At 38.1% G+C, this 24,199-nt stretch overlaps 1 protein-coding gene across 50 annotated transcripts in view; it reads left to right on the top strand.

Moving 5' to 3' along the window:
• Positions 1 to 24,199, top strand: part of CC2D2B (coiled-coil and C2 domain containing 2B) — a 109,853-nt gene that overhangs the window by 45,679 nt on the left and 39,975 nt on the right. For 39 of the 50 annotated variants that reach the window (XM_081551512.1, XM_081551593.1, XM_081551541.1 and 36 more), the window contains 6 exons: positions 6,491 to 6,629; positions 8,278 to 8,481; positions 15,409 to 15,501; positions 18,398 to 18,489; positions 21,559 to 21,729; positions 23,160 to 23,256. In XM_081551512.1, the coding sequence (XP_081407638.1) occupies positions 6,491 to 6,629; positions 8,278 to 8,481; positions 15,409 to 15,501; positions 18,398 to 18,489; positions 21,559 to 21,729; positions 23,160 to 23,256 (796 nt within the window). The remainder of the gene's footprint in view (positions 1 to 6,490; positions 6,630 to 8,277; positions 8,482 to 15,408; positions 15,502 to 18,397; positions 18,490 to 21,558; positions 21,730 to 23,159; positions 23,257 to 24,199) is intronic. The other 11 variants (XM_081551628.1, XM_081551621.1, XM_081551574.1 and 8 more) reach the window with 3 other exon arrangements.

The raw sequence follows: 24,199 nt of genomic DNA, 5'->3' as shown, positions 1-24,199 counted from the left end.
TCTCCAAAAAAAAAAAGAGTCTTCTCCAGGCACCACAGTTTGAAGGCATCAATTCTTCAGCGCTCAGCCTTTTTTATGGTTCAGCTCTCACATCCATACATGACTACTGAAAAAGCCATAGCTTTGACTATATGGACCTTTGTAGGCAAAGTAATGAATGTATCTGCTTTTTAATATACTGTCTAGGTTTGTCATTGCTTTCTTTCCAAGAAGCAAGCATCTTTTAATTTCATGGCTGCAGTCACCATCTGCAGTGATTTTGGAGCCCAAGAAAATAAAGTCTGTCATTGTTTCAGTTGTTTCCCCATCTATTTGCTATGAAGTGATTGGACCAGATGCCATGATCTTAGTTTTTTGAATGTTGAGTTTTAAGCCAACTTTTCCACTCTCCTCTTTCACCTTTCTCAAGACGCTCTTTAATTCCTTCTCACTTTCTTCCATTAGAGTGGTGTCATCTGCATATTTGAGGTTATTGATATTTCTCCCAGCAGCCCTGATTCCAGCTTGTGCTTCATCCAGCCTGGCATTTCACATGATGAACTCTGCATATAAGTTAAATAAACAGGGTGACAATATACAGTCCTTCCCAGTTTTGAACCAGTCGGCTGTTCCATGTTTGGTTCTAACTGATGTTTCCTGGCCTGCATACAAGTTTCTCAGGAGGCAGGTAAGGTGATCTGGTGTTCCCATCTCTTTAAGAATTTTCCACAGTTTGTTGTGATCTACACAGTCAAAGGCTTTAGCGTAGTCAATGAAGCAGAAGTAGATGTTTTTCTGCAATTCTCTTGTATTTTCTATGATTCAGTGGATGTTGGATGAATGTTCAATGGATGTTCAATTTGATCTCTGCTTCCTCTGCCTTTTTTAAATCCAGCTTGTACATCTTGAAGTTCTCAGTTCACCTGTTGTTGAAGCCTAGCTTGAAGGATTTTGAGCATTGCTTTGCTAGCATGTGAAATGAGTGCAATTGTGTGGTAGTTTGAACATTTTTTGTCATTGGATTCTTTGGGATAGGAATGAAAACTGACCTTTTTCTAGTCCTGTGGCCACTGCTGAGTTTCCCAAATTTGTTGGCATATTGAGTGCAACACTTTCACAGCATCATCTTTTAGGATTTGAAATAGCACAGCTGGAATTCTATCACCTCTGCTAGCTTTGTTCATAGTGTTGCTTCCTAAGGCCCACTTGACTTCACATTCCAGGATGTCTGGTTCTAGGTGAGTGATCACACCATCATGGTTATCCAGGTATTAAGATCAAAATGAGTAATAAGGGTAATTTATTTTGGAGCTAGTGAATAAGCTCTTAATATGCTGAACCAGAATTTTCTTCTGTTACTTAGTATTTCCCTAGCATATTCCCCCACTGCAGCTATTTAAAAATTTTTTTTTTAATTTATTTTTAACACCAAAAACATTTTGGGAATATAGCTGATTAACAGTTCTGTGATAGTTTCAGATGGCAGCAAAGTGATTCTCAGCCATACACCCAGTGCAGCTATTTTTAATCTTTGCCACATCATTCTTTGTCTTTTTCTTAAAGTCAGATGTTTGCTCGCCTCACTCTAAAGCTAACTTTTAAGTAATTTGGAACTTCCCTTGGTCTCTTTTAGGAATCTATTGACATCTTTATATCCTTTTCTTACATTTTCTTCAACTTTTCCATCTCCCTATGCTGTTAAGTCTTTCATATCCAAGAAGCTTTCTATGCTTTAAAACAAAGAGAAATCCAAGCATTTGATTAAACCCTAAAAGCCCTTTCTGGTTGTTTTTCCTGCCCAAGTTATTATAAGGGTGATCTCCTGGTCTATATACATTGCCTTTACTTTTTGTTCACACATTTCATCCCTAACCCAACCCATTTACTCCTGAAGGCTACCAAGGACCTTCTGGTCATATTTATTGACCTGTCCTCATCTTTTTGCTCCTTGATATCTCTTCTCTTATGGCTTCTGTGATGCTGCACTTAACAGTTTCAGTCACTTGGGAATTCAAGTTTATAAAAGATTGAAAGCAATTGTACAAAATTGGAACAGATGAAAAGTGTCAACAGAGAATGAACTGCAGGAAATGTTTTCAAAGTTCAGAGCCCTTTCTAAAGTGAACCTGAAGTAAAACTTTACAGTTGGGGATTCTAAGATCAGAGAGGGAAATTGCAGAATTCTCCTCATCTACAGCTGTGGGAGCCCAAGGACTGGTGAGGAGCAGTAGTTTTAGGAGCCTGGGATGGGTGCTCCAAAGGGCAAAACTGACTTGTGAGAGTCAGAGCATGAAGCCAAAGGAGATCAGAAAGAGTTTGTTATTCACTCACTCATTCATTCATTTATTCATCAACTACTGACAGAACTAGAAACGGAAGAGGATCTTAGAATGCTTTATATTATAAAAGTCATATCTCTCCAGTCTCAATTAACATTGTCTAGAGTTTTTGTTTAACACATTTTAAAAACAAAACTATTTTTCTTACACTCACTAGTTGATTATTTTGTGACATGGTTAATTGAGTTTTATGTTTGCCCTTATTTCTTATCTCCCATAACTTTCATTCTGGATTTACTCTTCTTGCTGAAAGTTGTTCCCTTAACGATTCAGGGTTTTTTTCAGCTTTTTGTTTTGTATTGGGGTGTATAGCCAGTTAACCACATTGTGATAGTTTCGGGTGAACTGCAAAGGGACTCAACCATACATATACATATTCATGAAAATCATTCTGTTTTCGTGGCTAGAAAGCTTATCTAGTCTTTATGTATTTGAAAATGTATTTTTTCCTCATTCTTGAATAATTGTGTAGATGGGCATAAATTTTATTTTCCCTAAGCACTCTGAAGCTACAGTTGCATTATCTTCTGGAATTTATCATAGCTGTTTAAAAGTCCACTGTCAGTCTAAATGAGTATTTTGTAGATAGTCTTTTCTCTCTGATAACTTTAAAATTCTTTGCTTAATCTTAGAGGCAAAGCTCAGGCCTGAGGGCAGGGAGGAATGGGGGAGACTATTGCTTAATGGGTACAGGATTTCTGTTTGGAATGATGAAAAGTTGTGAAAATAACATGGCAATGGCACCCCACTCCAGTACTCTTGCCTGGAAAATCCCATGGATGGAGAAGCCTGGTAGGCTGCAGTCCATGGGGTCACTAAGAGTCGGACACGACTGATCGACTTCACTTTCACTTTTTACTTTCATGCATTGGAGAAGGAAATGGCAACCCACTCCAGTGTTCTTGCCTGGAGAATCCCAGGGACGGGGGAGCCTGGTGGGCTGCCGTCTATGGGGTCGCACAGAGTCGGACACTACTGAGGTGACTTAGCAGTAGCAGTAGCAGTGACTGTACAACACTGTAAGCATAACTAAATGCCACTGAATTACATTACCTGGTTAGTATTTGTTTATGAAGGAGGGGTTGCAGATGACACAGGAATTTAGCTGTAGCCCACAGCTAAACACCTGTAGGGATGACAGAAGGCAGGAGATGTTCTGAGGTTTTTATTACTTTCCCTGAGGCAGAAATCTGGAGACTATGTTGAAATACCATTACAAACAAATTTTTTTAAGGCTATAATGGGATAAGTTTCTCTCCATAATGTATTCATTAACATTGAAACTGTACCTGAGCCTTTATTCTCTAAAGAACCTGGGCTAAGATTCTTCCCATGAGAAGGAAAATTTGTTTTGTGATGATGTTAAGGGTGTCAGGCCCTAGAGATCTCTTATGACAAAGATATTAAAATAGTTCAAATGAGAGGGCAGACAAAGGAATTAAAGAAGGGAAGAATCCTCAAGCTTCTTTACCTGTTTGTAATTTTGCTTAACATTCTATCAAACCACACATTGGCTTTGTTAGGAATATCTTCCAAAGATTTGATAGCTTGCAGTGAATGGTGTCGGATTCGTGATCTCCAAAGAAGAAAATTGAGCTTCCAGAACAGGGGCCAGGCTTGACCACTCAGGGCTCTTGTGTGGGCAAAAGTTTTATTACAGTGAGAAATGCTGGAGAGGGTGTGGAGAAAAGGGAACCCTCTTACACTGTTGGTGGGAATGCAAACTAGTACAGCCACTATGGAGAACAGTGTGGAGATTCCTTAAAAAACTGGGAATAGAACTACCATATGACCCAGCAATCCCACTGCTGGGCATATACACCGAGGAAACCAGAATTGAAAGAGACGCGTGTACCCCAATGTTCATCGCAGCACTGTTTATAATAGCCAGGACATGGAAGCAACCTAGATGTCCATCAGCAGACGAATGGATAAGGAAGCTGTGGTACATATACACAATGGAATATTACTCAGCCATTAAAAAAAATACATTTGAATCAGTTCTACTGAGATGGATGAAACTGGAGCCCATTATACAGAGTGAAGTAAGCCAGAAAGAAAAACAACAATACAGTATACTAATGCATATATATGGAATTTGAAAGATGGTAACGATAACCCTATATGCGAGACAGAATAAGAGACACAGATGCATAGAACAATTTTATGGACTCTGAGGGAGAAGGTGAGGGTGGGACGTTCTGGGAGAATAGCATTGAAACATGTATATTATCATATGTGAAACAGAACACCATTCCATGTTTGATGCATGAGACAAGGGCTCAGGGCCGGGGCAATGGGATGACCCAGAGGGATGGGATGGGGAGGGAGGTGGGTGGGGGGTCCAGGAAGGGAAACACATGTAAACCCATGGCTGATTCATGTCAATGTATGGCAAAAACTATTACAATATTGTAAAGTAATTAGCCCCCAACTAAAATAAATAAATTTATTAAAAAAAAAAAAAGAAAGGACAGAGAAAGCTTCTGACATAGACATCAGAAGAGGGGGGAGAGTGCCCGTCACTAGGCTTAGCAAGGGAGCCATATATTTTTTCAGTTGGTTATTAACAATAAATCAAAAGAATGTTTCAAGTTTGTAAAGGTCTTACTAGACCCACTCCCACAATTTACATTTTAAAATGATGGGATTAGAACTAACAATGGCAAGATCTTACCAGACCCACTCCCACAATATACATTTTAAAATTACAGGATTATCTTAATGGGCTTCCCACGTGGCTTAGCTGGTAAAGAATCCGCCTACAATGCGGTAGACCTGGGTTTGATCCCTGGGTTGGGAAGATCCCCTGGAGAAGGGGAAGGCTACCCACTCCAGTATTCTGGCCTGGAGAATTCCATGGACTGTATAGTCCGTGGGGTTGCAAAGAGTAGGACATGACTTGAGTGACTTTCACTTTCTTAAGAAGGAGAAACATGTCCTCAAGCAGGATACATTGTTGTTATATAATCCTTAGCACAGAGTTTAAGATCAGTTGTTTTGTCCTGTTATCATCAGCTCTGGTCTTAAAGAAAAAAAAAAAGGCTGCAATGGGATAAGTTTTATGTGGCTAAGACTAAGGAATGTAAAAAAAAAAGTTTGTTCTTTTCTCCTCTTTGAGAACCCCAGACTCCTATCTCCTCCTTGGGGACCCCAGACTTCTTATCAACCTACCTAAGAATTGACTCTCTCAGATTCATCATAAAAAATATGAATAGATACTGATGTAAAGTGGACAGTGTAAAATGTGTGTCCACGTTTGGGCTGACATTATGGAATCTGAGTCAGAACTGTATTATTGAAATCCTAGTTTATGGACTGGAATTTTCCCTGAGTACTACATAGAAAGGATCTTAGAAATCTTTCAGTCTGAAGCGTTCTAATTCCACATGGTGAAATGAATTACCCGTGAAGAGAGAGATTAAGTAACTGGGATAATTGATGGCTGAAAAGAAACCCTTTCTGTCTAGGGTTGAATTTCCTCTGCACTTTGCCTATAGTTGAGGTCACTAAGACTGCACTCCCAGGTGTGCTAGTGGTAAAGAACCTGCCTGCCAGTGCAGGTAGACAAGAGACGTCAGTCAGGAAGATCTCCTGGAGGAGGGCCTGGCAACCCATTCCAGTGTTCTCGCCTGGAGAATCCCACGGACAGAGGAGCTTGGCAGACTGCAGTCCATAGGGTTGCACACAGTCGGACAAGACTGAATCGACTTAAGAATGCACTTAAGAATACATTCTAGCCTGTTTTTCATAGCTCTCCAACCTCTGAAGATATGGCCTCATAGGACCAAAGAAAGATATTCTGATTCATACTTCCCAGTTAATTATATTACATACTCTATATTGTGTTTCAACTATAAAGATATAGCCTAAAGATTCTTTTTATATTGTGTGTTTTAGATAGCAAAGAGGAATATTTATGGGCTTTACCCTTAAGAAGCTTGCTTGTCTCTTAAGGGAGGGGTAGACATTTATCGAAAAACTATCATACAGTTAGAATGTGAGAAGAACCAGGGAAGCTAGCACATCTGAACCTTCTGTTTTATCCTTAAATGCAGAGGATGGATAAGCTTAATCTTTAAATACCTGTAATGGGTAGGTTTTACCCCATATAACAGATGTATCACCTGTATATTACATACAAATTCACAACATATTTTTCCTTATGTTAGTGTGTTAAGGAATGTAGATGCAAGAGGTGTTCCTGAAATTCCATGGCTTATTAATGCACAGAAGCTTTTTGAATGGGCCAATGAGGTCAGAATTGACCCAAATAATCCAGAATATTCTGATTTAATGGAATTTATTATGGTAAGTTGTAGCACATATCTGTACTGTAAATATATTTATTAAGCTCTATACTCTTATACTCCTCCACAGTCTGCAGTGTATTTTTTTAGGCACTAGGAGTCATTAAAAGTAAACCTGAGGACAGAGTTTTCAGCCAGTTTACAGTATTATGAGGCAGTTAGAAATTCAACAACTGGGAAAATGATTGGTACTCCACCACTATTTAGCAGCCATTGCTTGGTGCGTCCAGTAGAATAATCTCCAGGTTGACATCTGTTGTACATCTACTGAGTACCAGCCATGTTATTAATTGCTGAGGACTTTAAAGGTGATTCAAAGACATCCTCCTTCCCTCAGAGACTCATCTATTCCCTTCTCCTCCTGCTCACAGCCAGCTGAACCGCTCTGTGTGTTCCAGCAACGCTGTCTTCATCCTTTCGCCCACACCATTCCCTCTGCTCAGAAGGGAATGGTGTCAGCCATCTTACCCACCCTGCAAGTCTGGTAACTACTTCCTTGGCAACCTTGTTACCGAGTCCAAGCTCCCTCTCCTCCCCCTCACTATAGGCCAGTGAATCCGAGAGATAAGGTATTGAGGCAAGGAATACGGCTTTATTTGGAAAGCCAGCTGACAGGGAAGATGGCAGACTAACACCTCAAAAGAACCATCTCATCAGCATCTGGATGCCAGTTTCTTTTATGGATCAGAGATGGGGGGTGGACATAAGGAAACAAAGTGGAAAGGAATGGCAAGCCTCAGGCAGGGGAATGTGTTCATTTCTTTCTTCCTGCCAGCCAGGTGGACGGGGTTATGAACAAAGGCACTTTAGCTTAAGTCAGTCATAAGGGCAGAGTTCTTTGAGGCAGGCCATTATGTGTGATTATTATAATATCAACGGAAAGCAAGTCAAAGAAACAGTTTCAGTATGGAGTCAAAATTGACTTCTCCCTGCAACAACTTCAGCTAGATATGGGCTTTTCTTTTCTTTCTCTCCTGTTCTTTTTTTTTTTTTAATAACTCTTATGGATCTATTTATAAGACAGAGTTTGAGCAAGCTCCAGGAGATGGTGAAATACAGGGAAGCCTGGCATGCTGCAGTCCATGGGGTCGAAAAGAGTCAAACATGACTGAACAACAGCAAATAGATCTATCATTCTGCCTTTACTGTAGTCATTTGTCCATGTGCTTTATCTTTCCCTGTGGAACTACAACTAGTGAATCTTTGTCTCTCTTATGGCAGTAGCACTTTTCCTCTCATATACTGTGTACTCACATTTGCATTTATTGAATAAAGCAATGCATAGATTATTGCAATTAAGTTTCCTCAGATCATAGCTTCCCAACTGATATGCTGAATTGATTACTTGTACATAGAACTACTGAACTTCTCTCAGTTCATAGAGCAACCGGATATAAAAAGCCTCATCTTTTAACCCATTGTACAGTAACATGTTTTCATTTTCTATATAAATCATGACCAGGAAAAGGTTGAGAATCTATGTAAGCTAGATTCTGCATTTTTTTTTCAGATTTTCTATTACGGATTCAGTTGTTCCATTTCCTATTTATATTGCAATTCTCATATCTCACAGTTTCAACTGTTTTGAAGTCTTGAAATAAAAAAAAAATTATTTTAAGTAAAGACTTTACATTATTTGTGTTTTACAGTACATGAAACATAAAGGACAAGATATCCCAAAATATTTTCGTCTTGAACAGTTGCAAGATGAATTTAACTTTGTTTCTGAAGAGGAAATGAAAAAGAGTAAACGTTTCCATCTATTGCAACTTAGAAATGCTGGTCAATTAGATGTTTTCCTTCTGCAGCAAATGCCCCTTTATGATAGAGAGATTCCAGAGTTAGTCTTCCAGGTACTTGGTTTCTATTTGAATATTGCTTATTCTATGATAAGTTAATGTTTTGCTGCTTTAAATCTGTCTTAATTTTTTAAAAAAACTATCTGTAGACAAAATTTCCCCTTCTTAGAATTTTTTTACTTGAAGTATATTTGGTGTACAATATTTATGTAAGTTTTACAGGTGTATAGTGATTTACAACTTTTAAAGGTTTTGTTCCATTTATAGTTATTCTCCAGGCAAGAATACTGGAGTGGGTTGAAAAGGAAATGGTAACCCACTGCACAGCACTGCACACCAGTATTCTTGCCTGGAGAATTCCATGGACAAAGGAATCTGGCAGGCTGCAGTCCATGGGGTCACAAAGAGTTGGATACGACTGAGTGACTATCACTCACTCGTAGTTATTATAAAATATTGACTATATTCCCTGTGTTGTACAACACATCCTTGTAGTTTATTTTATACATAATAGTTTGTGCCTCTTAATTTTTTATCCCTCTATTACCCCCCAATAAAACTTCAACAAATCAAAAAGCAATATATTATATATAAATACATAATTGCACATTATAATCTAGTAGGGTTTATTTCTAGGTAACAGAGCTAATCTAATTAAGGAATCTATTAATATAATTTACCACATTAACAGAATTAAGGAAAGAAAAAATATTCTCCTCTTAATAAGTGCCCAAAAGGCACTTAATAATTTCTGTGCTCATTCATGATGAAAGCTTTTAGCATCCTAGAATTAGAAGAGACCTTCTTTCAACTGATTAAAAATATTCAGTATTTTAGAATTTTCTGCTGATGCAAACTGCTTTGAAAAGAAGTGTTTCAGGTCAATTGTAGAATTGTGGGAATGGAAGAAGAGATAAGAAAGGACACCTACACACCCACTGGATAATTAGAGGGAGTTTCAGATTTAATTAGCCAGGAATGCAGAAATACACAGAAGTCAGGCAGAACACAGGGCAGGACAGTGCAGCAAATTTTGTGGTTGGTTTTTCCTGGACTCTGGTACTATGGTGGAGGTTTGGGAATATTAAACTTCTTGTGACATGTCCACATAGAATAGGGTTTTGCAAGAGCTAAGAACAAAACCAAAAACAAACCAAACAAAAAAACCTGTACAAAATAGGCAAGGTTTACATCACCACCCCAGAAAAATTAATATGGTCATGGTAAATGCACTTCCATTTAAGGGAATGTTTACAAATGTTGGACTCCTTTAGTTCTTGAACCCAATTCAAGGTCAATAAGGCTATATCATCCTTCAAGAGAAAAAATAGAGCCGGTGCCTAGGTGTCCCTGAGCAAATTCTCTGTCTCCAGCTTTCTAGCATTCTGGAAAACCAGTTCCTTATAAACTATCCCTTGATTCGATTCAGTGCCCTATTACCTGTGTGGCTCTGAAACTGTTTGGTATAATGATCACTATCCGAAATCAGTTTCCTCATAGACTCCTATATAAACATTGTACTTAGTAGCTAAACATCAGTTTTCCCATTAATCTCAACAACTTGAAAACGCCTGCTATCTTCTCTACCAGTAAGAGCCAATGCATTAAGCCAGAAAGAAGAAAATTAGACTTGGAATAGAAGAGACAAACTATCCATGTTTGCAGAAAATTTATTTGTCTATGTGGAAAACATAGGAGAATCTACAGCTAACTGTGCATGCTGACCGTGCTAAGTAGCTTCAGTTGTGTCTGACTCTTTGCAACCCTATGGACGGTAGTCCTCCAGGCTCCTCTGTCCATGGATTCTCCAGGCAAGAATACTGGAGTGTGTTGCCATGCCCTCCTCCAGGAGATCTTCCCAACCCAGGGATTGAACCCGTGTCTCTTATGTCTCCTGCATTGGTAGGCAGGTTCTTTACCACTAATGCCACCTGTACAAGTAATAAAAATATTGCTGAAGATAATATCCACTTTTAAGAATAAATAGCTACTTTTTTATTTTAAAAGAAAAATTGTACCTCTATAATAGAGAAATCTAGTTGTTAACCATCTTGATTTAGTGATCCAGCTTAATCTTATTAAGTACGGTAGGCAGAATAATGGCTCCCTAAAATGTCCACTCCCTAATGCCCAGAACCTGTGAAAATGTAATGTACCTTGCTTAAAATAGGGAGATTATGGTTGATTATCTGGGTGGACCTAATTTAATTGTATGAGCCTTTACAAGCAGAGAAAACTTTCCAACTAAGAGCAAAAGAAAGATCACTTTTGCAATAGCAAGAGAAATCAGAGGAGTTTCAATCATGAGGGGGACTCAGCATGTAGTTGCTGGCTCTGTGATTTAGTGGTCCTTCTGTCAAGACTAGATAGAGAGCCCTAGACACTAAGAGTGGGCCCGAACTGACAGGCAGTGAGGAAACAAGACCTCAGTCCTATAACCATGAGATATTAGATTCTGCCAATCATCTAGATGAGCTTAGAAACAGATTCTTCTCAGAGTCTACTGATGAGAACCCAGCTGGCCTAAACCTTGGTATTAGCCTTGTGAAACCTGGGATAAATATCTAACACCACTGTAAATAAGTCCATTTGTATCATGAGACAATCTAGGCTTCTAACCTACAAAACTCTGAGATAATAAATTTGTGTTGTCTGGAGCCACTAAATCTGTGATAATTTGTTCCAGCAGCAATAGAAAACTAAAACATTGATAAAGGACAGGCAGATATTATTGCCTCCTAATGTGATACAATATGAAATACACAGCACTACATGTTTGAAATACCCTTGTCAAAAATGTATTACCTGACTCAAATTAAGACTTTGTGTTTTTTTTTTTACAAGAAATATGAGGAATAGAGAAACAAGTTAAATAGCACCACAAGGAACCAGTCAGACAAATATGAAATGTGGGACTACTGGCTAGGAAGTGCAAATGTTTCTCTGTTACATTAAGTCATCATTTTTAGACTTAAATAGACATTTCTCCAAAGAAGACGTATAAGTGGCCAACAAGTACATGAAGAGACAGATGCTCAATATTGTTATATGTTAGAGAAATGCAAATCAAAACTATGAAGTATTACCTCACTCCCGTCAGAGTAACCATCATTAACAAGTCTACAAATAGAAAATGCGGGAGAGGGTATGGAGAAAAGGGAACCTTCCTACACTGTTGGTGGGAATGTAAATTGGTGTAGTCACTATGAAGAACAGTATGGAAGTTCCTTAAAAAACTAAAAATAGTGTTACCATATGATCCAACAATCGCACTGCTGGGTATATATCCAGAGAAAACTCTTAATTCAAAAAGATGCATGCGTCCCAATGTTCATAGCAGTAGTATTTATAATAGCAAGGCGTGGAAGGAACCTAAGTATGCATCTAATGGATAAAGAAGATGTGGTAGTGTATATATACACTTGGCCATAAAAAATAATGAAATAATTCCATTTGCAGCAACATAGACGGACCAAGAGATTATCATACTACATGATAATCATGGAGTAAGTCAGAAGGAAAAAGACAGATGATACCATCTTCAATTTAGGAGATGCATTTCAAAGTCTTAAAAAAGAGAGCTGTGCGTTTATGTGCTCATACACATACATCCCTTGATTTGCTAGGAATTTCCAGGCTGTAATCAGTAGCAGTTTTCTAGAATTATGTAAAGCCATCATTTGGCCGTCTTATGTAAAACTTGTTCTCAGTAAAATAAGATGAAAGAAAAAAATATCATATGATACCACTTACATGTGGAATCTGAAAAAAAGATACAAATGAACTTATTTTAAAAACAGAAATAAGACTCATGGACATAGAAAGCAAATTTACCAAAGGGGAAAGGGAGTGGAGGAGGAATAAATTAGGCACTTGAGATTAGCAGATACAAGCTACTATATATAAAATCAATAAACAACAGGTTCCTACTGTATAGCACAGGAAACTTTATCCATATCTTGTAATAACTTATAATGGGAAAAAATCTGAAAAAGTATGGACAGTGATTGGTGGAAAAACAGCAGCAGTTGGTAAAATTTGAATATTAGAATATTAAGTATATTGATAATTGAATCATAGATATATTGGGGAATTGTTAATTTTGTTGTCTGTGATTATGGCACTGTGTATGTGTCCATAGTATTTGAAGATTCATGATGAAGTATTTATTTAAGAATGAAGTGTCATGGTGCTATAATTTACACTGAGATATTTTAGCCAAAAAAAGAAAAGAAATAGATTAAACAAATGTGGCAAAATATTAATTACTTAACCTAGAGAGTAAGTACATAGATTTTAACAGTCTTTCTCATTTTCTGTATGTTTGAAAAACTTGAGGAAAAATTAGAGACAAAAAATAAATATTATTCTATATACCAATAAAAACCCACTAAAAATGTAATTTAGCAAAGATACATCTTACAATAGCAATAAAAACTCTTAAATACATAGGAATATGTTTAACAAAATATGTACAAAACTTAATGGAGAGAATTGTAGAACATTTTGAATGATGTAAAATTAGATTCAGACTTCACAAAAGAAAGAAATACCATGTGTAATAAAGATTACCCATTAAATGCGAAACTCTATTTTTTAAATTAATTTTTATTGGAGTATAGTTGCTTTACAGTATTGTGTTAGTTTCTACTGTACAGCAAAGTGAATCAGCTATATGTATACATATATCCCCTCTTTTTGGGATTTCCTTCCCATTCAGGTGGAGAAGGAAATGGCAACCCACTCCAGTACTCTTGCCTGGAAAATCCCATGGGCGGAGGAGCCAGGTAGGCTACAGTCCACGGGGTCACAAAGAGTCGGACACGACTGAGCGACTTCACTTCACTTCCCATTCAGGTGACAACAGAGCATCAAGTAGAGTTCCCTGTGGTATACAGCAGAGTCTTATTAGTTATCTATTTTATACATAGCATCCATAGCATATATATGTCAATCCCAATCTCCCAATTCCTCGCCCCCCCCCACTTCCCTCCTTGGTATCCATACATTTGCTCTCTGCATCTGTGTCTCTACTTCTGCTTTGAAATACAAAACTTTAAATGGATATCTTAATCTTGGACAGGAAAGTATTTCTTAAACAAAGCACAAAAAGTATAAATTATAAAGAAGTAGAATAATTAACTTGATAATATTAAAATTTAAAACCCACAAATTAGAAAAAGATATTTGTAAGTTACATATTAATAAAAATTAACATCCAGATTATTTAAGTAAATCTTATAATTTAATACTTTTTAAAGTAAATAAAGTGATATGAAATAGTAATATAATATGTTGTTTGTTAGTCTCTCAGTCATGTCTGACTCTTTTGTGACACCATGGACTATAGCCTGCCAGGCCCCTCTGTCCATGCGATTTCCCAGGCAAGAATACTGGAGTAGAAAGAAACTGCCGTTTCTTTCTCCAGGGTATCTTCCTGACCCAGGAATGGAACCTGCATCTCCTACATTGGCAGGCGAATTCTTTACCACTGAGCCACCTGGGAAACAACATAATGGGAAATAACATAATGTTGTTGTTTGTTCACTCAGTCATGTTCAACTCTTTGCAACCCCATGGACTACAGCACGCCAGGCCTCCCTGTCCTTCACCATCTCCCGGAGCCTGCTCAAACTTATATCCATTGAGTCGGTGATGCCATCCAACCATCTCATCCTCTGTTGTCCCCTTCTCCTTCTACCTTCAATTTTTCCCAGCATCAGGATCTTTTCTAATGAGTCGGCTCTTCACATCAGGTGGCCGAAGTATTGGAGCTTCAGTTTCAGCATCAGTCCTTCCAATGAATATTCAGGATTGATTTCCTTTAGGATTGACTGGTTTGATCTCCTTGCTGACCAAGGGACTCTCAAGAGTCTTCTCCAACACCACAGTTCAAAAGCATCAATTTTTCAATGCTCAACCTTCTTTATGGTCCAACTCTCACATCCATATATATAACATAATATATCCTTAGGTAAAAGTGGTTACTTGCCAACAGAATTAATTTCAAGGTTTCTTGTGGATAATTAGAAAAACAAATTACTTTCAGATAATCTGTCTACTTTAAAGATACTTAATAATTTTGTGTTGTCTTTAATGTTCTCTATAATATAAAATGATTTTCGTGTGCTTTAGGAACGTGTCCTAGAAATGCAGATGTAATAGATGCTGATTTATTTTAAATTATATAAATGAGGCATCCTGACTATAAATAATCATACCAACTGCTATATGTAAAATTAAAGTTGTTGATTATGGTCAACATATTTTGACTACTTACTACATGCCACGCACATTATAAATATTGTTTTAGTTAAATCTCACAGCAATCCTGTGACATGTTAATAGTAGTAATATTATTACAAAAGAAGAAACTGAGATCTGCAGTAGTAATCAACTTTTCCCCAAACCACACAGTAAATGGCAAGGCCAACTTGAATCCAGGACTGTGACCTCCAAAGCCCACCAACTTGAACATTATACTCTAATATTAATATTTCCCATTTCTTTTGTTTCTAATGATACCAGGTAAGTGGACACATGAAGAATAGTTCTCAGTTGTCTTTACATCTTCTTATCATTTTTTCAATTGCAGTTTTTTTCTCAATCATTACTTAGTTTTAAAAGATGAATGAAACTCCTCCTAGAAGAGAACAAAATATAAGAGTTCTTCGCTAATTCTCAGAGGGAAGAATCTTAAAGAAACATTCTCTCCTCTCAATTCCAGAGTGTTGCCAATATCTCCTACACATAAACTGAAATGAGTAGTTAATATTTCTTTGCAACATATCATATCTAAACTTTGTTACATTCAAGAAGTAAAACTAGGATATTACCCTGGTGGTCCAGTGGTTTAAGATTCTGCACTTCCTTGGCAGGGGGCACAGCTTCCATCCTTGGTTGGGAAACTAAGATCCTGCATGCTGCATGGCATGGCCAAAAGAAAAAAAAGTGAAACTAATTTAATTTCTCTACTTACAGGAATATGAAAGTCAGATAGAAAAGGATATGTCCATTTCAGATGTGAATTCTATTACTGCACAAAGAATTAATTCTGCCAATTTTCTGAAAAAGGTAACAACAACAAAATAATATTGTCAGTGTGTTTGAATTTACTTTTGTGAAAACTAGTCTGCTGGATGCATAGCATAGTACTATACTCTTCCCAGAGAGTCAGATGGGCAGACCTGCTTACTCCTCACTTCTTTCTGATCACTAAGGGGTTTTCTGTTCAGTTCAGGCTTCTTTTTCAGTGTTAGTTACTGACCATCTGTAAATGTACACAGTTGACGTGTATTGTTAATACAACAGTTACTTCAGTTGACAGCAAACTCATTATTAGAGCATATTCCAACTTTTTCTGTTTACACCTATCTCTTCTTGACCCTGAAAATTCACTTTGAGAAGTACACCAGCATTTTGCTGGATTCCCTAGTTTTATTAACAACTCATAATGCCGCACACCACAGCAGTTCAGTGGACAACGGATGGAGGACCTACTAGGAGACAGAAAATAGTAGAGAAAGACATGCTTCAGATATTTACAGAACACCCTGCCAAAGCCTAAACCAGGTTTGAGGTGGAATCCTTCAATCAAATGCACTCCTGATTTCTTTCCACTGACCCCTCATCCTTCCACCCTAAGCTTCCAGAGCACAGGGACTATATCTATAGATCCATGATGCCCAGCACAGTGCTCTTCACTCAGGAAATGTTGAGACATCTTTGAGCAGTTAATGAGGTTAGGAATAAAACCACAAGGCTGGGGAGATTTCTAAGACTTCCACAAGAGTAGAATTGATAGCCCTTGCTATAGAGCACCAGAGAAGCCTTTCAAGATAACTTGAAAGCAGAGAGCCATGGAAAGATCTAAGAGATACACACCAAATACCTCGTGGAGACAGGAGAGAAGTGACCTCGTGTGACTAGATGAGCCCTGGGCAGGTATGTGCAGACCTGTTCTGACCACCCCATTTGTCTTTGGGGAAGTTATCTGTGCACTGAGTCCTGCTTTATTGTTTTATAAAAACAAACAATAAAAATGCCTGCCTTGCTTTTTTTCTGAAGTAAAATGATAAAACTGCAAGTGCTGTGCTAGTTTGTACTCTGTTCCTCTGAGAAAGCGGTGGAAATGCGGACCACTGTAGATATCATAGTCTTTCAGTGCTTCCTGTTTATCATTGGCAGGTGTTTTTCCCACTCACCGTTGCCCCTCCTACACCTTCTTTATTAACTCCATGTGTGTGTGCCATGTCACTTCAGTTGTGTCCGACTCTTTGTGACCCTGTGGGATGTAGCCCACCAGGCTCCCCTGTCCATGGGACTCTCTAGGCAAGAATACTCTAGTGGGTTGCCATACCCTCCTCCAGGGTATCTTCCTGACCCAGGGATTGAACCCACATCTCTTATGTCTCCTGCATTGGCTGGCGGGTTCTTTACCATTAGCACCGCCTGGAAAGCCCCTGAGAAGGTGACACTTCAACAAAAGACCTGAAAGCTGAGGGAGCTGGAGTTGGAGCTCCAAAAAGTTAGAGTTTTCGTGGGAGAAGAACATCGCAGGCTGATGGAGCCACATGTGAAAACTGAGAAAGGAATATGCGCAGCCTGTGGCAGGAAGAGCAAGGAGCTCTGTCTGTGTGCTGCCAGTGGAGCGAAGGAGAGAGAGAATGAGAGAAGGGATGGGAGAAGGGAAAGAAAGAAAGAAAGGGAGGGAGGCCTCAAGCACAATAATGGGGTCAGAGGAGAGAGGGATGTGGTTCATCTTCAAGGCAGTTTGTTGCCCATACAGGCTTCCCTGGTGGCTCAGACGGGAAAGAACCTGCCTCCAATGGAGGAGACCTGGGTTCAGTCCCTGGGTTGGGAAGATCGCCTGGAGAAGGGAATGGCAAACTACTCCAATATTCTTGCCTGGGAAATTCCATAGACAGAGGAGCCTGGTGAGCTACAGTCCATGGGGTCACAAAGAGACTAACACACACACACACACACACACACACACACACACACACACACACACGGCAGAGTAATTCTTAGGAATTCTATTTTTCCCATTCTCCTACCACCTCACTTTCCTATGTAATTTAAGCAGATCATTAGTCTTTAGGTTGGGCTTCCCAGGTGGCGCTAGTGGTAAAGAACCCTTCTGCCAATGCAGGAAAGGTAAGAGATGCAGGTTCAATCCCTGGGTCGGGAAGATCACTTGGAGGAGAGCATGGCAACCCACTCCAGTATTCCTGCCTAGAGAATCCCATGGACACAAGAGCCTGGTGGGCTACAGTCCATAGGATCGTAAAGAGTCAGACACAAGTGAAGCGACACGTGCATGTGTACACAGTCTCTAGGTGACATTATCTCCAGGATGATTTGTGGCAGGACAGAAAGCAGAAATTTGCCTCGAGACACGCTTCTTCCTGGTTTCATTTCTAAAAGTCTACACCTGATGTGAAGGATGGGATTAGAGTAGAAAGGGAGGAATTTCCTTAGACTATAAAGAATTTCAGAGTCCTTAGAGAAGCCAATTTCTGTGGGTTCTGCAAGCAGCACAGGCTTAGGGGAATGGCTCTGTTGAAGCACTGAATATCTTACCAAGCAGACAGAATGAGAACTTAAGGTCAGAATAGGATGGACTCAAAGGAGATACAGAAATGTGATGACATTTCTTTATGGATCAAGATTTGTGTGAATACAAGTGACTGCTGTAGAAACACATTCACAGGTAATCATCTTCTTTGGTGAAGACTAATTCTGTCTAAGTGAATACTCTGAGTTATGTTAAAAAGAGATGAGAGGGTCATAATGAGAGTGTTAGGAATGATTTTGATAATGGTAGGAAACAGAACCATAATTTCACTAATTCCCCTTCCCATTCCTTACTTACAAAAAGTAAGAGTAACAAGAGTGACACCAGTAGCATTGTGTATACTTAATCTTAAAATATGAACTCTTCATTTCTTAACAATATTTTTTGTAGATGAGAAGGTTGGTAATGAGAAGAATTGTCAAAGTTAGCAAATTTAACTTATCAGATATTGTGGCTGATTATGAAGAAATTGTATCTGCAAGGTACATACTAAAATTATTATTGTTTAAATCTGAAATATAAAGCTATAAGCTAGTTCCTTCAGAGTCCTCAAATAACTCCTTTTGTATTAAGGTCAAAATCCAGTTACAAAGCATAAAATGAAATATAGTGATTTAAATACTTTTTAATAATTTTAAAATTCCATTTTGGACATATCTATGATTTATATTTTCAATTATATAGTATTTTAGTTTTTAACCCTCTCCTTGTGGCAAGATAAAAAAGAAAGCAAAACACCTTTGTCCCAAATTAGTTTTTCCCTCAGATCTCCCTGTCCTGGGACTGATTCTGGAAAAATCATTGGTGGTAGCACCATGCACTAAGCCTATAATCTCCCCCTTTCAAAACTGAATCCTTAGCAAGGACTGATATAAGGACTCTGTGATCCACAGGCAGCTTCCAGGGGAGACTTTGGTTGAAGGAACTCAGTTCTCATACTGTCCTATCTGTGAGACTTAAGTGTAGGAACAGGAGTTAGGGATGCTACATATCTGGGAAACCACTCTGGGGCCACTTGCAGATTCTTAGTATTAACAGGAAGGTTTTAATTGGTTTAGGATGCTGAGATATATTTTGGGGGAGGGATTTCTATTCTAAAATACACCTTGAAGTAATTCTTCTATTAGCACATGTTTTTAAATAAAAACTTATTTTTAAAAAATTTTTATTGGGGTATAGTTGATTTACAATGTTGTGCTAGTTTCTGCTGTACAGCAAAGTGAATCTGTTATACATATACATATATCCACTCTTTTTTAAGATTCTTTTCCCATATAGGCCATTACAGAGTATTTAGTAGAGTTCCCTGTACTATACATAGGTCCTTATTAGTTATCTATTTCATATTTAGTAGTCATATATAGTGGTGTGTGTGGTGATGGACAGGGAAGCCTGGCATGCTGCAGTCCATGGGGTTGCAAAGAGTCAGGCATGACTGAGTGAGTGAAATGAACTGACAGTGATGTGTGTGTGCCAATGATGAAAACTTATTTTTTAACTTTTCATTTTACATTGGAGTACAGGTGATTAACAATGTTGTGTTAGTTTCAGGTGTACAACAAAGTGATTCAGTTATACACATACATGTATCTATTCTTTTTCAAATTCTTTTCCTAATTAGGTTGTTACAGAATATTGAGCAGAGTTCCCTTTGCTGTACAGTAGGTCCTTGTTGTTTATCCATTTTAAATATAACAATGTGTGCATGTCAATCCCAACTCCCTGTCTCCCTCAACCCTTTCCCTCTGGTAACCATAAGTTTGTTCTCTAAGTCTATGAGTCTGTTTTTGTTTTGTAAATAAGTTCATTTGTATCTTTTTTTGGATTCCACATATAAATGATATTGCACAACATTTCTTTCTCTGACTTACTTTCCTCAGTATGACCGTCTCTAAGTCCATCCATGTTGCTACAAATGGCCTTATTTCATTCTTTTCAATAGCTGAATAATATTCCATTATATATATATATATATATATATGAAGAAACATATATAGATTAGAAACATATATATGTGTGTGTGTGTGTGTATATATATGCCACATCTTCTTAATCCATTCTCCTGTATATGGACATTTAGGCTGCTTCCATGTCTTGGCTATTGTAAACATGCTGCAATGAATACTGGGGTGCATGCTCCCTTTCAGACCATGTATTTCTCTGGATACATGCCCAGGAGTGAGGTTACAGGATGATATGGTAGCTCTGTTTTTAGTTTCTTAAGGAACCTCCATACTGTTCTCCATAGTGGCTTCACAAATTTACATTCCCACCAACAGTGTAGGAGGGTTCTCGTCTCTTCCTACCCTGGCCAATGTTTATAGTTGTGGGTTTTTTGATGATAGCCATTTTGACTGGTGTGAGGTGATATCTCCTCGCAGTTTTGATTTGCATTTCTCTAATAATTAGCAGTGTTGAACATCTTTTCATGTGCCTCTTGGCCATCTGTATGTCTTCTTTGGTGAAAATGTCTGTTTAAGTCTTCTGCCCCTTTTTTGATAGAGTTGTTTGTTTTGATGATGTTAAGCATCATGAGCTGTTTATAAATTTTGGAGACTAATCCCTTGGTCACATCATTTGCAAATATTTTTCCCAATCTGTGAGCTGTCTTTTCATTTAGTTTATTGTTTCCTCTGCTGTGCAAAAACTTGTGAGTTTAATTAGGTCTCATTTGTTTATTTTTGTTTTTATTTCCATTACTCTGAGAGATGGATTGAAGAAGATGTTGCTGCAATTTATGTCAGAGAGTGTTCTGCCTATGTTTTCCTCTAAGAGTTTTATAGTATACAGTCTTACATTTAGGTCTTTAATACATTTTGAATTTATTTTTGTGAAGAATGTTCTAATATCATTTTTTGCATGTAGCTGTCCTGTTTTCCCAGCACCATTTATTGAAGAGACTGTCTTTCCTTCATTGTATAGTCTTGCCTCCTTAGATTAATTGACCAGAAGTACATGCATTTATTTCTGGGCTTTCTGTCCTGTTCCATTGATCTGCATTTCTGTTTTTGTGCCAGTACTATGCTATTTTTTTTGTGTGCCATGTTGTTTTGATGACTATAACTTTGTAGGGTAGTCTGAAGTTTTTATTTTCAGTCTGTGGAGGAAAACAAGTGTGACCATAAAGTTATAATTCCATATAACTTTGTGTTTCCATATAGGTTCCATATAGGTTTGTGTTGCCAAGAGTTGCAGCACTTACAACTAACTCCTACTCAGAACTATGTAGAAAATGATCAAGAGAATGATTCCTAAAAAATGAATAATCTTTTGAAATAACATCATGTTTCATGGGATTACCGCTCCATGCCCTATCTCTTCTTGGACCATATACCCAAAGAACATGGAGCAATCAGATGCTCTCTTAAAACACAGAATCTCTTCTATGCTCAGAAAAAGATTATTTTCTTGGGTCTAAGACAACTCTGTCTCCCCTACACAATAAAGAGAACATGGTTCAGAATAATGACCTTATTTATAATAAATTTTAAAAATCTTTATCTTTCAAATCTTAAGTTTATTTTATATCATTGTGATTGACCACTTTTTAGCCAGTTGACATACGCAGTTTGTAAGCTTCTTGAACAACGAAGAAAGTTAAAGCCTCAGAGGAAAGAAAGAAAAAAAGTGGCGGCACAGACTATCTGTGATAGAGATATTAATATCCTTATCAGAATCCTGAGAGCTTATAATATTCCTACAAGGAAAACAACAGTTAATAGGTAAGGCAATTCCACCAATTTTTGGAGTTACAAAAAACGTCTTAAATGTAAATTTCTAAACTGTCTTTTTAATAAAACTTTGCACTTTATTGACGCTCTACATACAAAAGCTGAATGAGAGTTGATATCTTCATTTGAATAGTGAAACTTAACTGTCATTGCAGTGTAGTGAAAGTTTGCAGAAGTTTGAGATGCCTGAAGTATCTTTAACGTGTATTTTTGGGTGCTATATTAAATAAATGCTTTCTGTTCATATTCCCTATTTTGAAAACTTAAGCAGCTATTGCCAATTATACTGTCCACTCAGAGTGTTGGAAGTGGAATAGTAGAATACAGAAGAGAATAGGCTCCATTTTGGACTTGTCATTTTAGGTGACTTCTATAAAAATCAGATCTTACCATCTCTTTTGCAGGCACTCAGAATGTTGTGTTTTATTGGTGTTTCTTGGGCAGAGGATATGTGGGGTCAGAATGGCCAAATGAAGTCATCCTGAATATTTTGTGTATCCTGAATATCAAGTGTCATATATTTAGTCTTATATATAATTTATATATTGTGAATATTTCATTCCCAGGTACCTAAGGAATACTGAGTATCCCTACCTACATTTAACACAGGTGTGCTCTGCTTGCTTATTTTACATTTATCCCGTGAATTCTACCTATGAGAAACATTTTGCTTACCAGCTACTAATCTACAGTTAAAACCTCTTAAAGGTTTTGCCTATGTTTTGTAAATATGATTTTATTTATAATACACTTGATATTCTCAAAACAAATGCACATTTCAAGGCTGTTTTGTGAAATAAGGACATTTTAAAATTACTACCATTTTCTACAATAATTGGACTTATTGGGCTTCCTTTGTGGCTCAGCTAGTAAAGAATCTACCTACAATGTCGGAGACCTGGGTTCAATTCTTGGGTTGAGAAGATTCCCTGGAGAAGGGAAAGGCTACCCACTCTAGTATTCTGGCCTGGAGAATTCCATGGACTGTATAGTCCATGGGGTTGCAAAGAGTCGGACATGACTGAGCGACTTTCACTTTCTGCAATAATTAATCTGTAAAAGGAAGAATACTGTAACACCAAAAATAGGAATAATATAGCTCAAAGTATTACCTACCCTATTTTTCTCTCTTTGCTGAGGATCCGTGAAGACTCTACCACAGACTGGTTCCCATCCATAGCTCAGCACTGAGGAGCTACCCTTTCAGAGTAGTGATTGTCACATATTTATCTCTAACCACCTATGATATGAAGACCCAAAGCAAACTGTAAGATCCAGGGTAACTGACTTATATATCTCTATAAGCATTAGCAGAAACCCAACAACACAGCACATAAGCATAAGCAAAAACACACCTACTCGCACCAAAACGAATATTGAAATTAATTAAAGTGTATGTCTCTATATTGTTTTTCCTGAAGGTCCTTGGATATGCCTACTTATTCGATATCACCTATGTCTCGCCTCAGACATAAAGAAACAATCAAATCATTAGCCTCAGATGAGATCTTAAATGAGGTAAGTATTTAACACTTCTCTAAAGCGCAGTTTTGATCATGTTTTCCCTGAATTGCAACTGGCCCCTAACTGGACTATCCATCGCTAATCTCTCGGGCTTCCAGTTTACTCTCCATAACACAGTGAGGGTCTGTTTACAAAATGTAATTCTAACCATTTCATTCTCTACTACCCTGCCCTCGGGGTCTATAGAATAAAATGCAAGCTCCTTAGAAAGTCTACCAAAATCTGTATTTATCTGGTTCTTATCTACCCGTCAGCCAGCCACATTTCTCTCCACCCCACAGCGGTATCATATCACACTACTACTTGTTCTAGAAGTCCTCCATTCTTGCCCTTTCCTTTGCCTGGAATGGCCACCATACTTCATGTTCATGTGTTACTGGCCACATGAACTACTATTTTGGAGAAGGCAATGGTACCCCACTCCAGTATTCTTGCCTGGAAAATCCCATGGACAGAGGAGCCTGGTAGGCTGCAGTCCATGGCGTCGCAAAGAGTCGGACACAACTGAGTAACTTCACTTTCACTTTCATGCATTGGAAAAGGAAATGGCAACCCACTCCTCCAGTGTTCTTGCCTGGAGAATCCCAGGGACGGGGGAGCCTGGTGGGCTGCCGTCTATGGGGTCGCACAGAGTCGGACACGACTGACGCGACTTAGCAGCAGCAGCAGCAGAACTACTATTTAATGTTTCGAAGCTCAAGCCCAAGCAATGTGTTCTCTGTGAAGTTCTCTTTGTCCTCACCCCCAAAAGTTTAATCATTCTCTCTCCCGAGTAACTATTATATCCTGAATATATTTCTTTTGTTTCATTGCCATTAATTGCTTACCTGTTTGTTTTCTCCTGACAGACTTAAGATAAAAATCCTTAACGATATCCATGTATTTTTGAATCCTAGCAAAATCGTACCTGATAGTAAATAGGATGAAATCTTAATTG

Source organism: Giraffa tippelskirchi, chromosome 2 (genome assembly GCF_054371585.1).
Source record: "Giraffa tippelskirchi isolate mGirTip1 chromosome 2, T2T-mGirTip1v1.2.pri, whole genome shotgun sequence".
In the NCBI taxonomy this organism is placed as follows: domain Eukaryota; kingdom Metazoa; phylum Chordata; class Mammalia; order Artiodactyla; family Giraffidae; genus Giraffa; species Giraffa tippelskirchi.
This window is presented reverse-complemented; position numbering and strand designations above follow the sequence as displayed.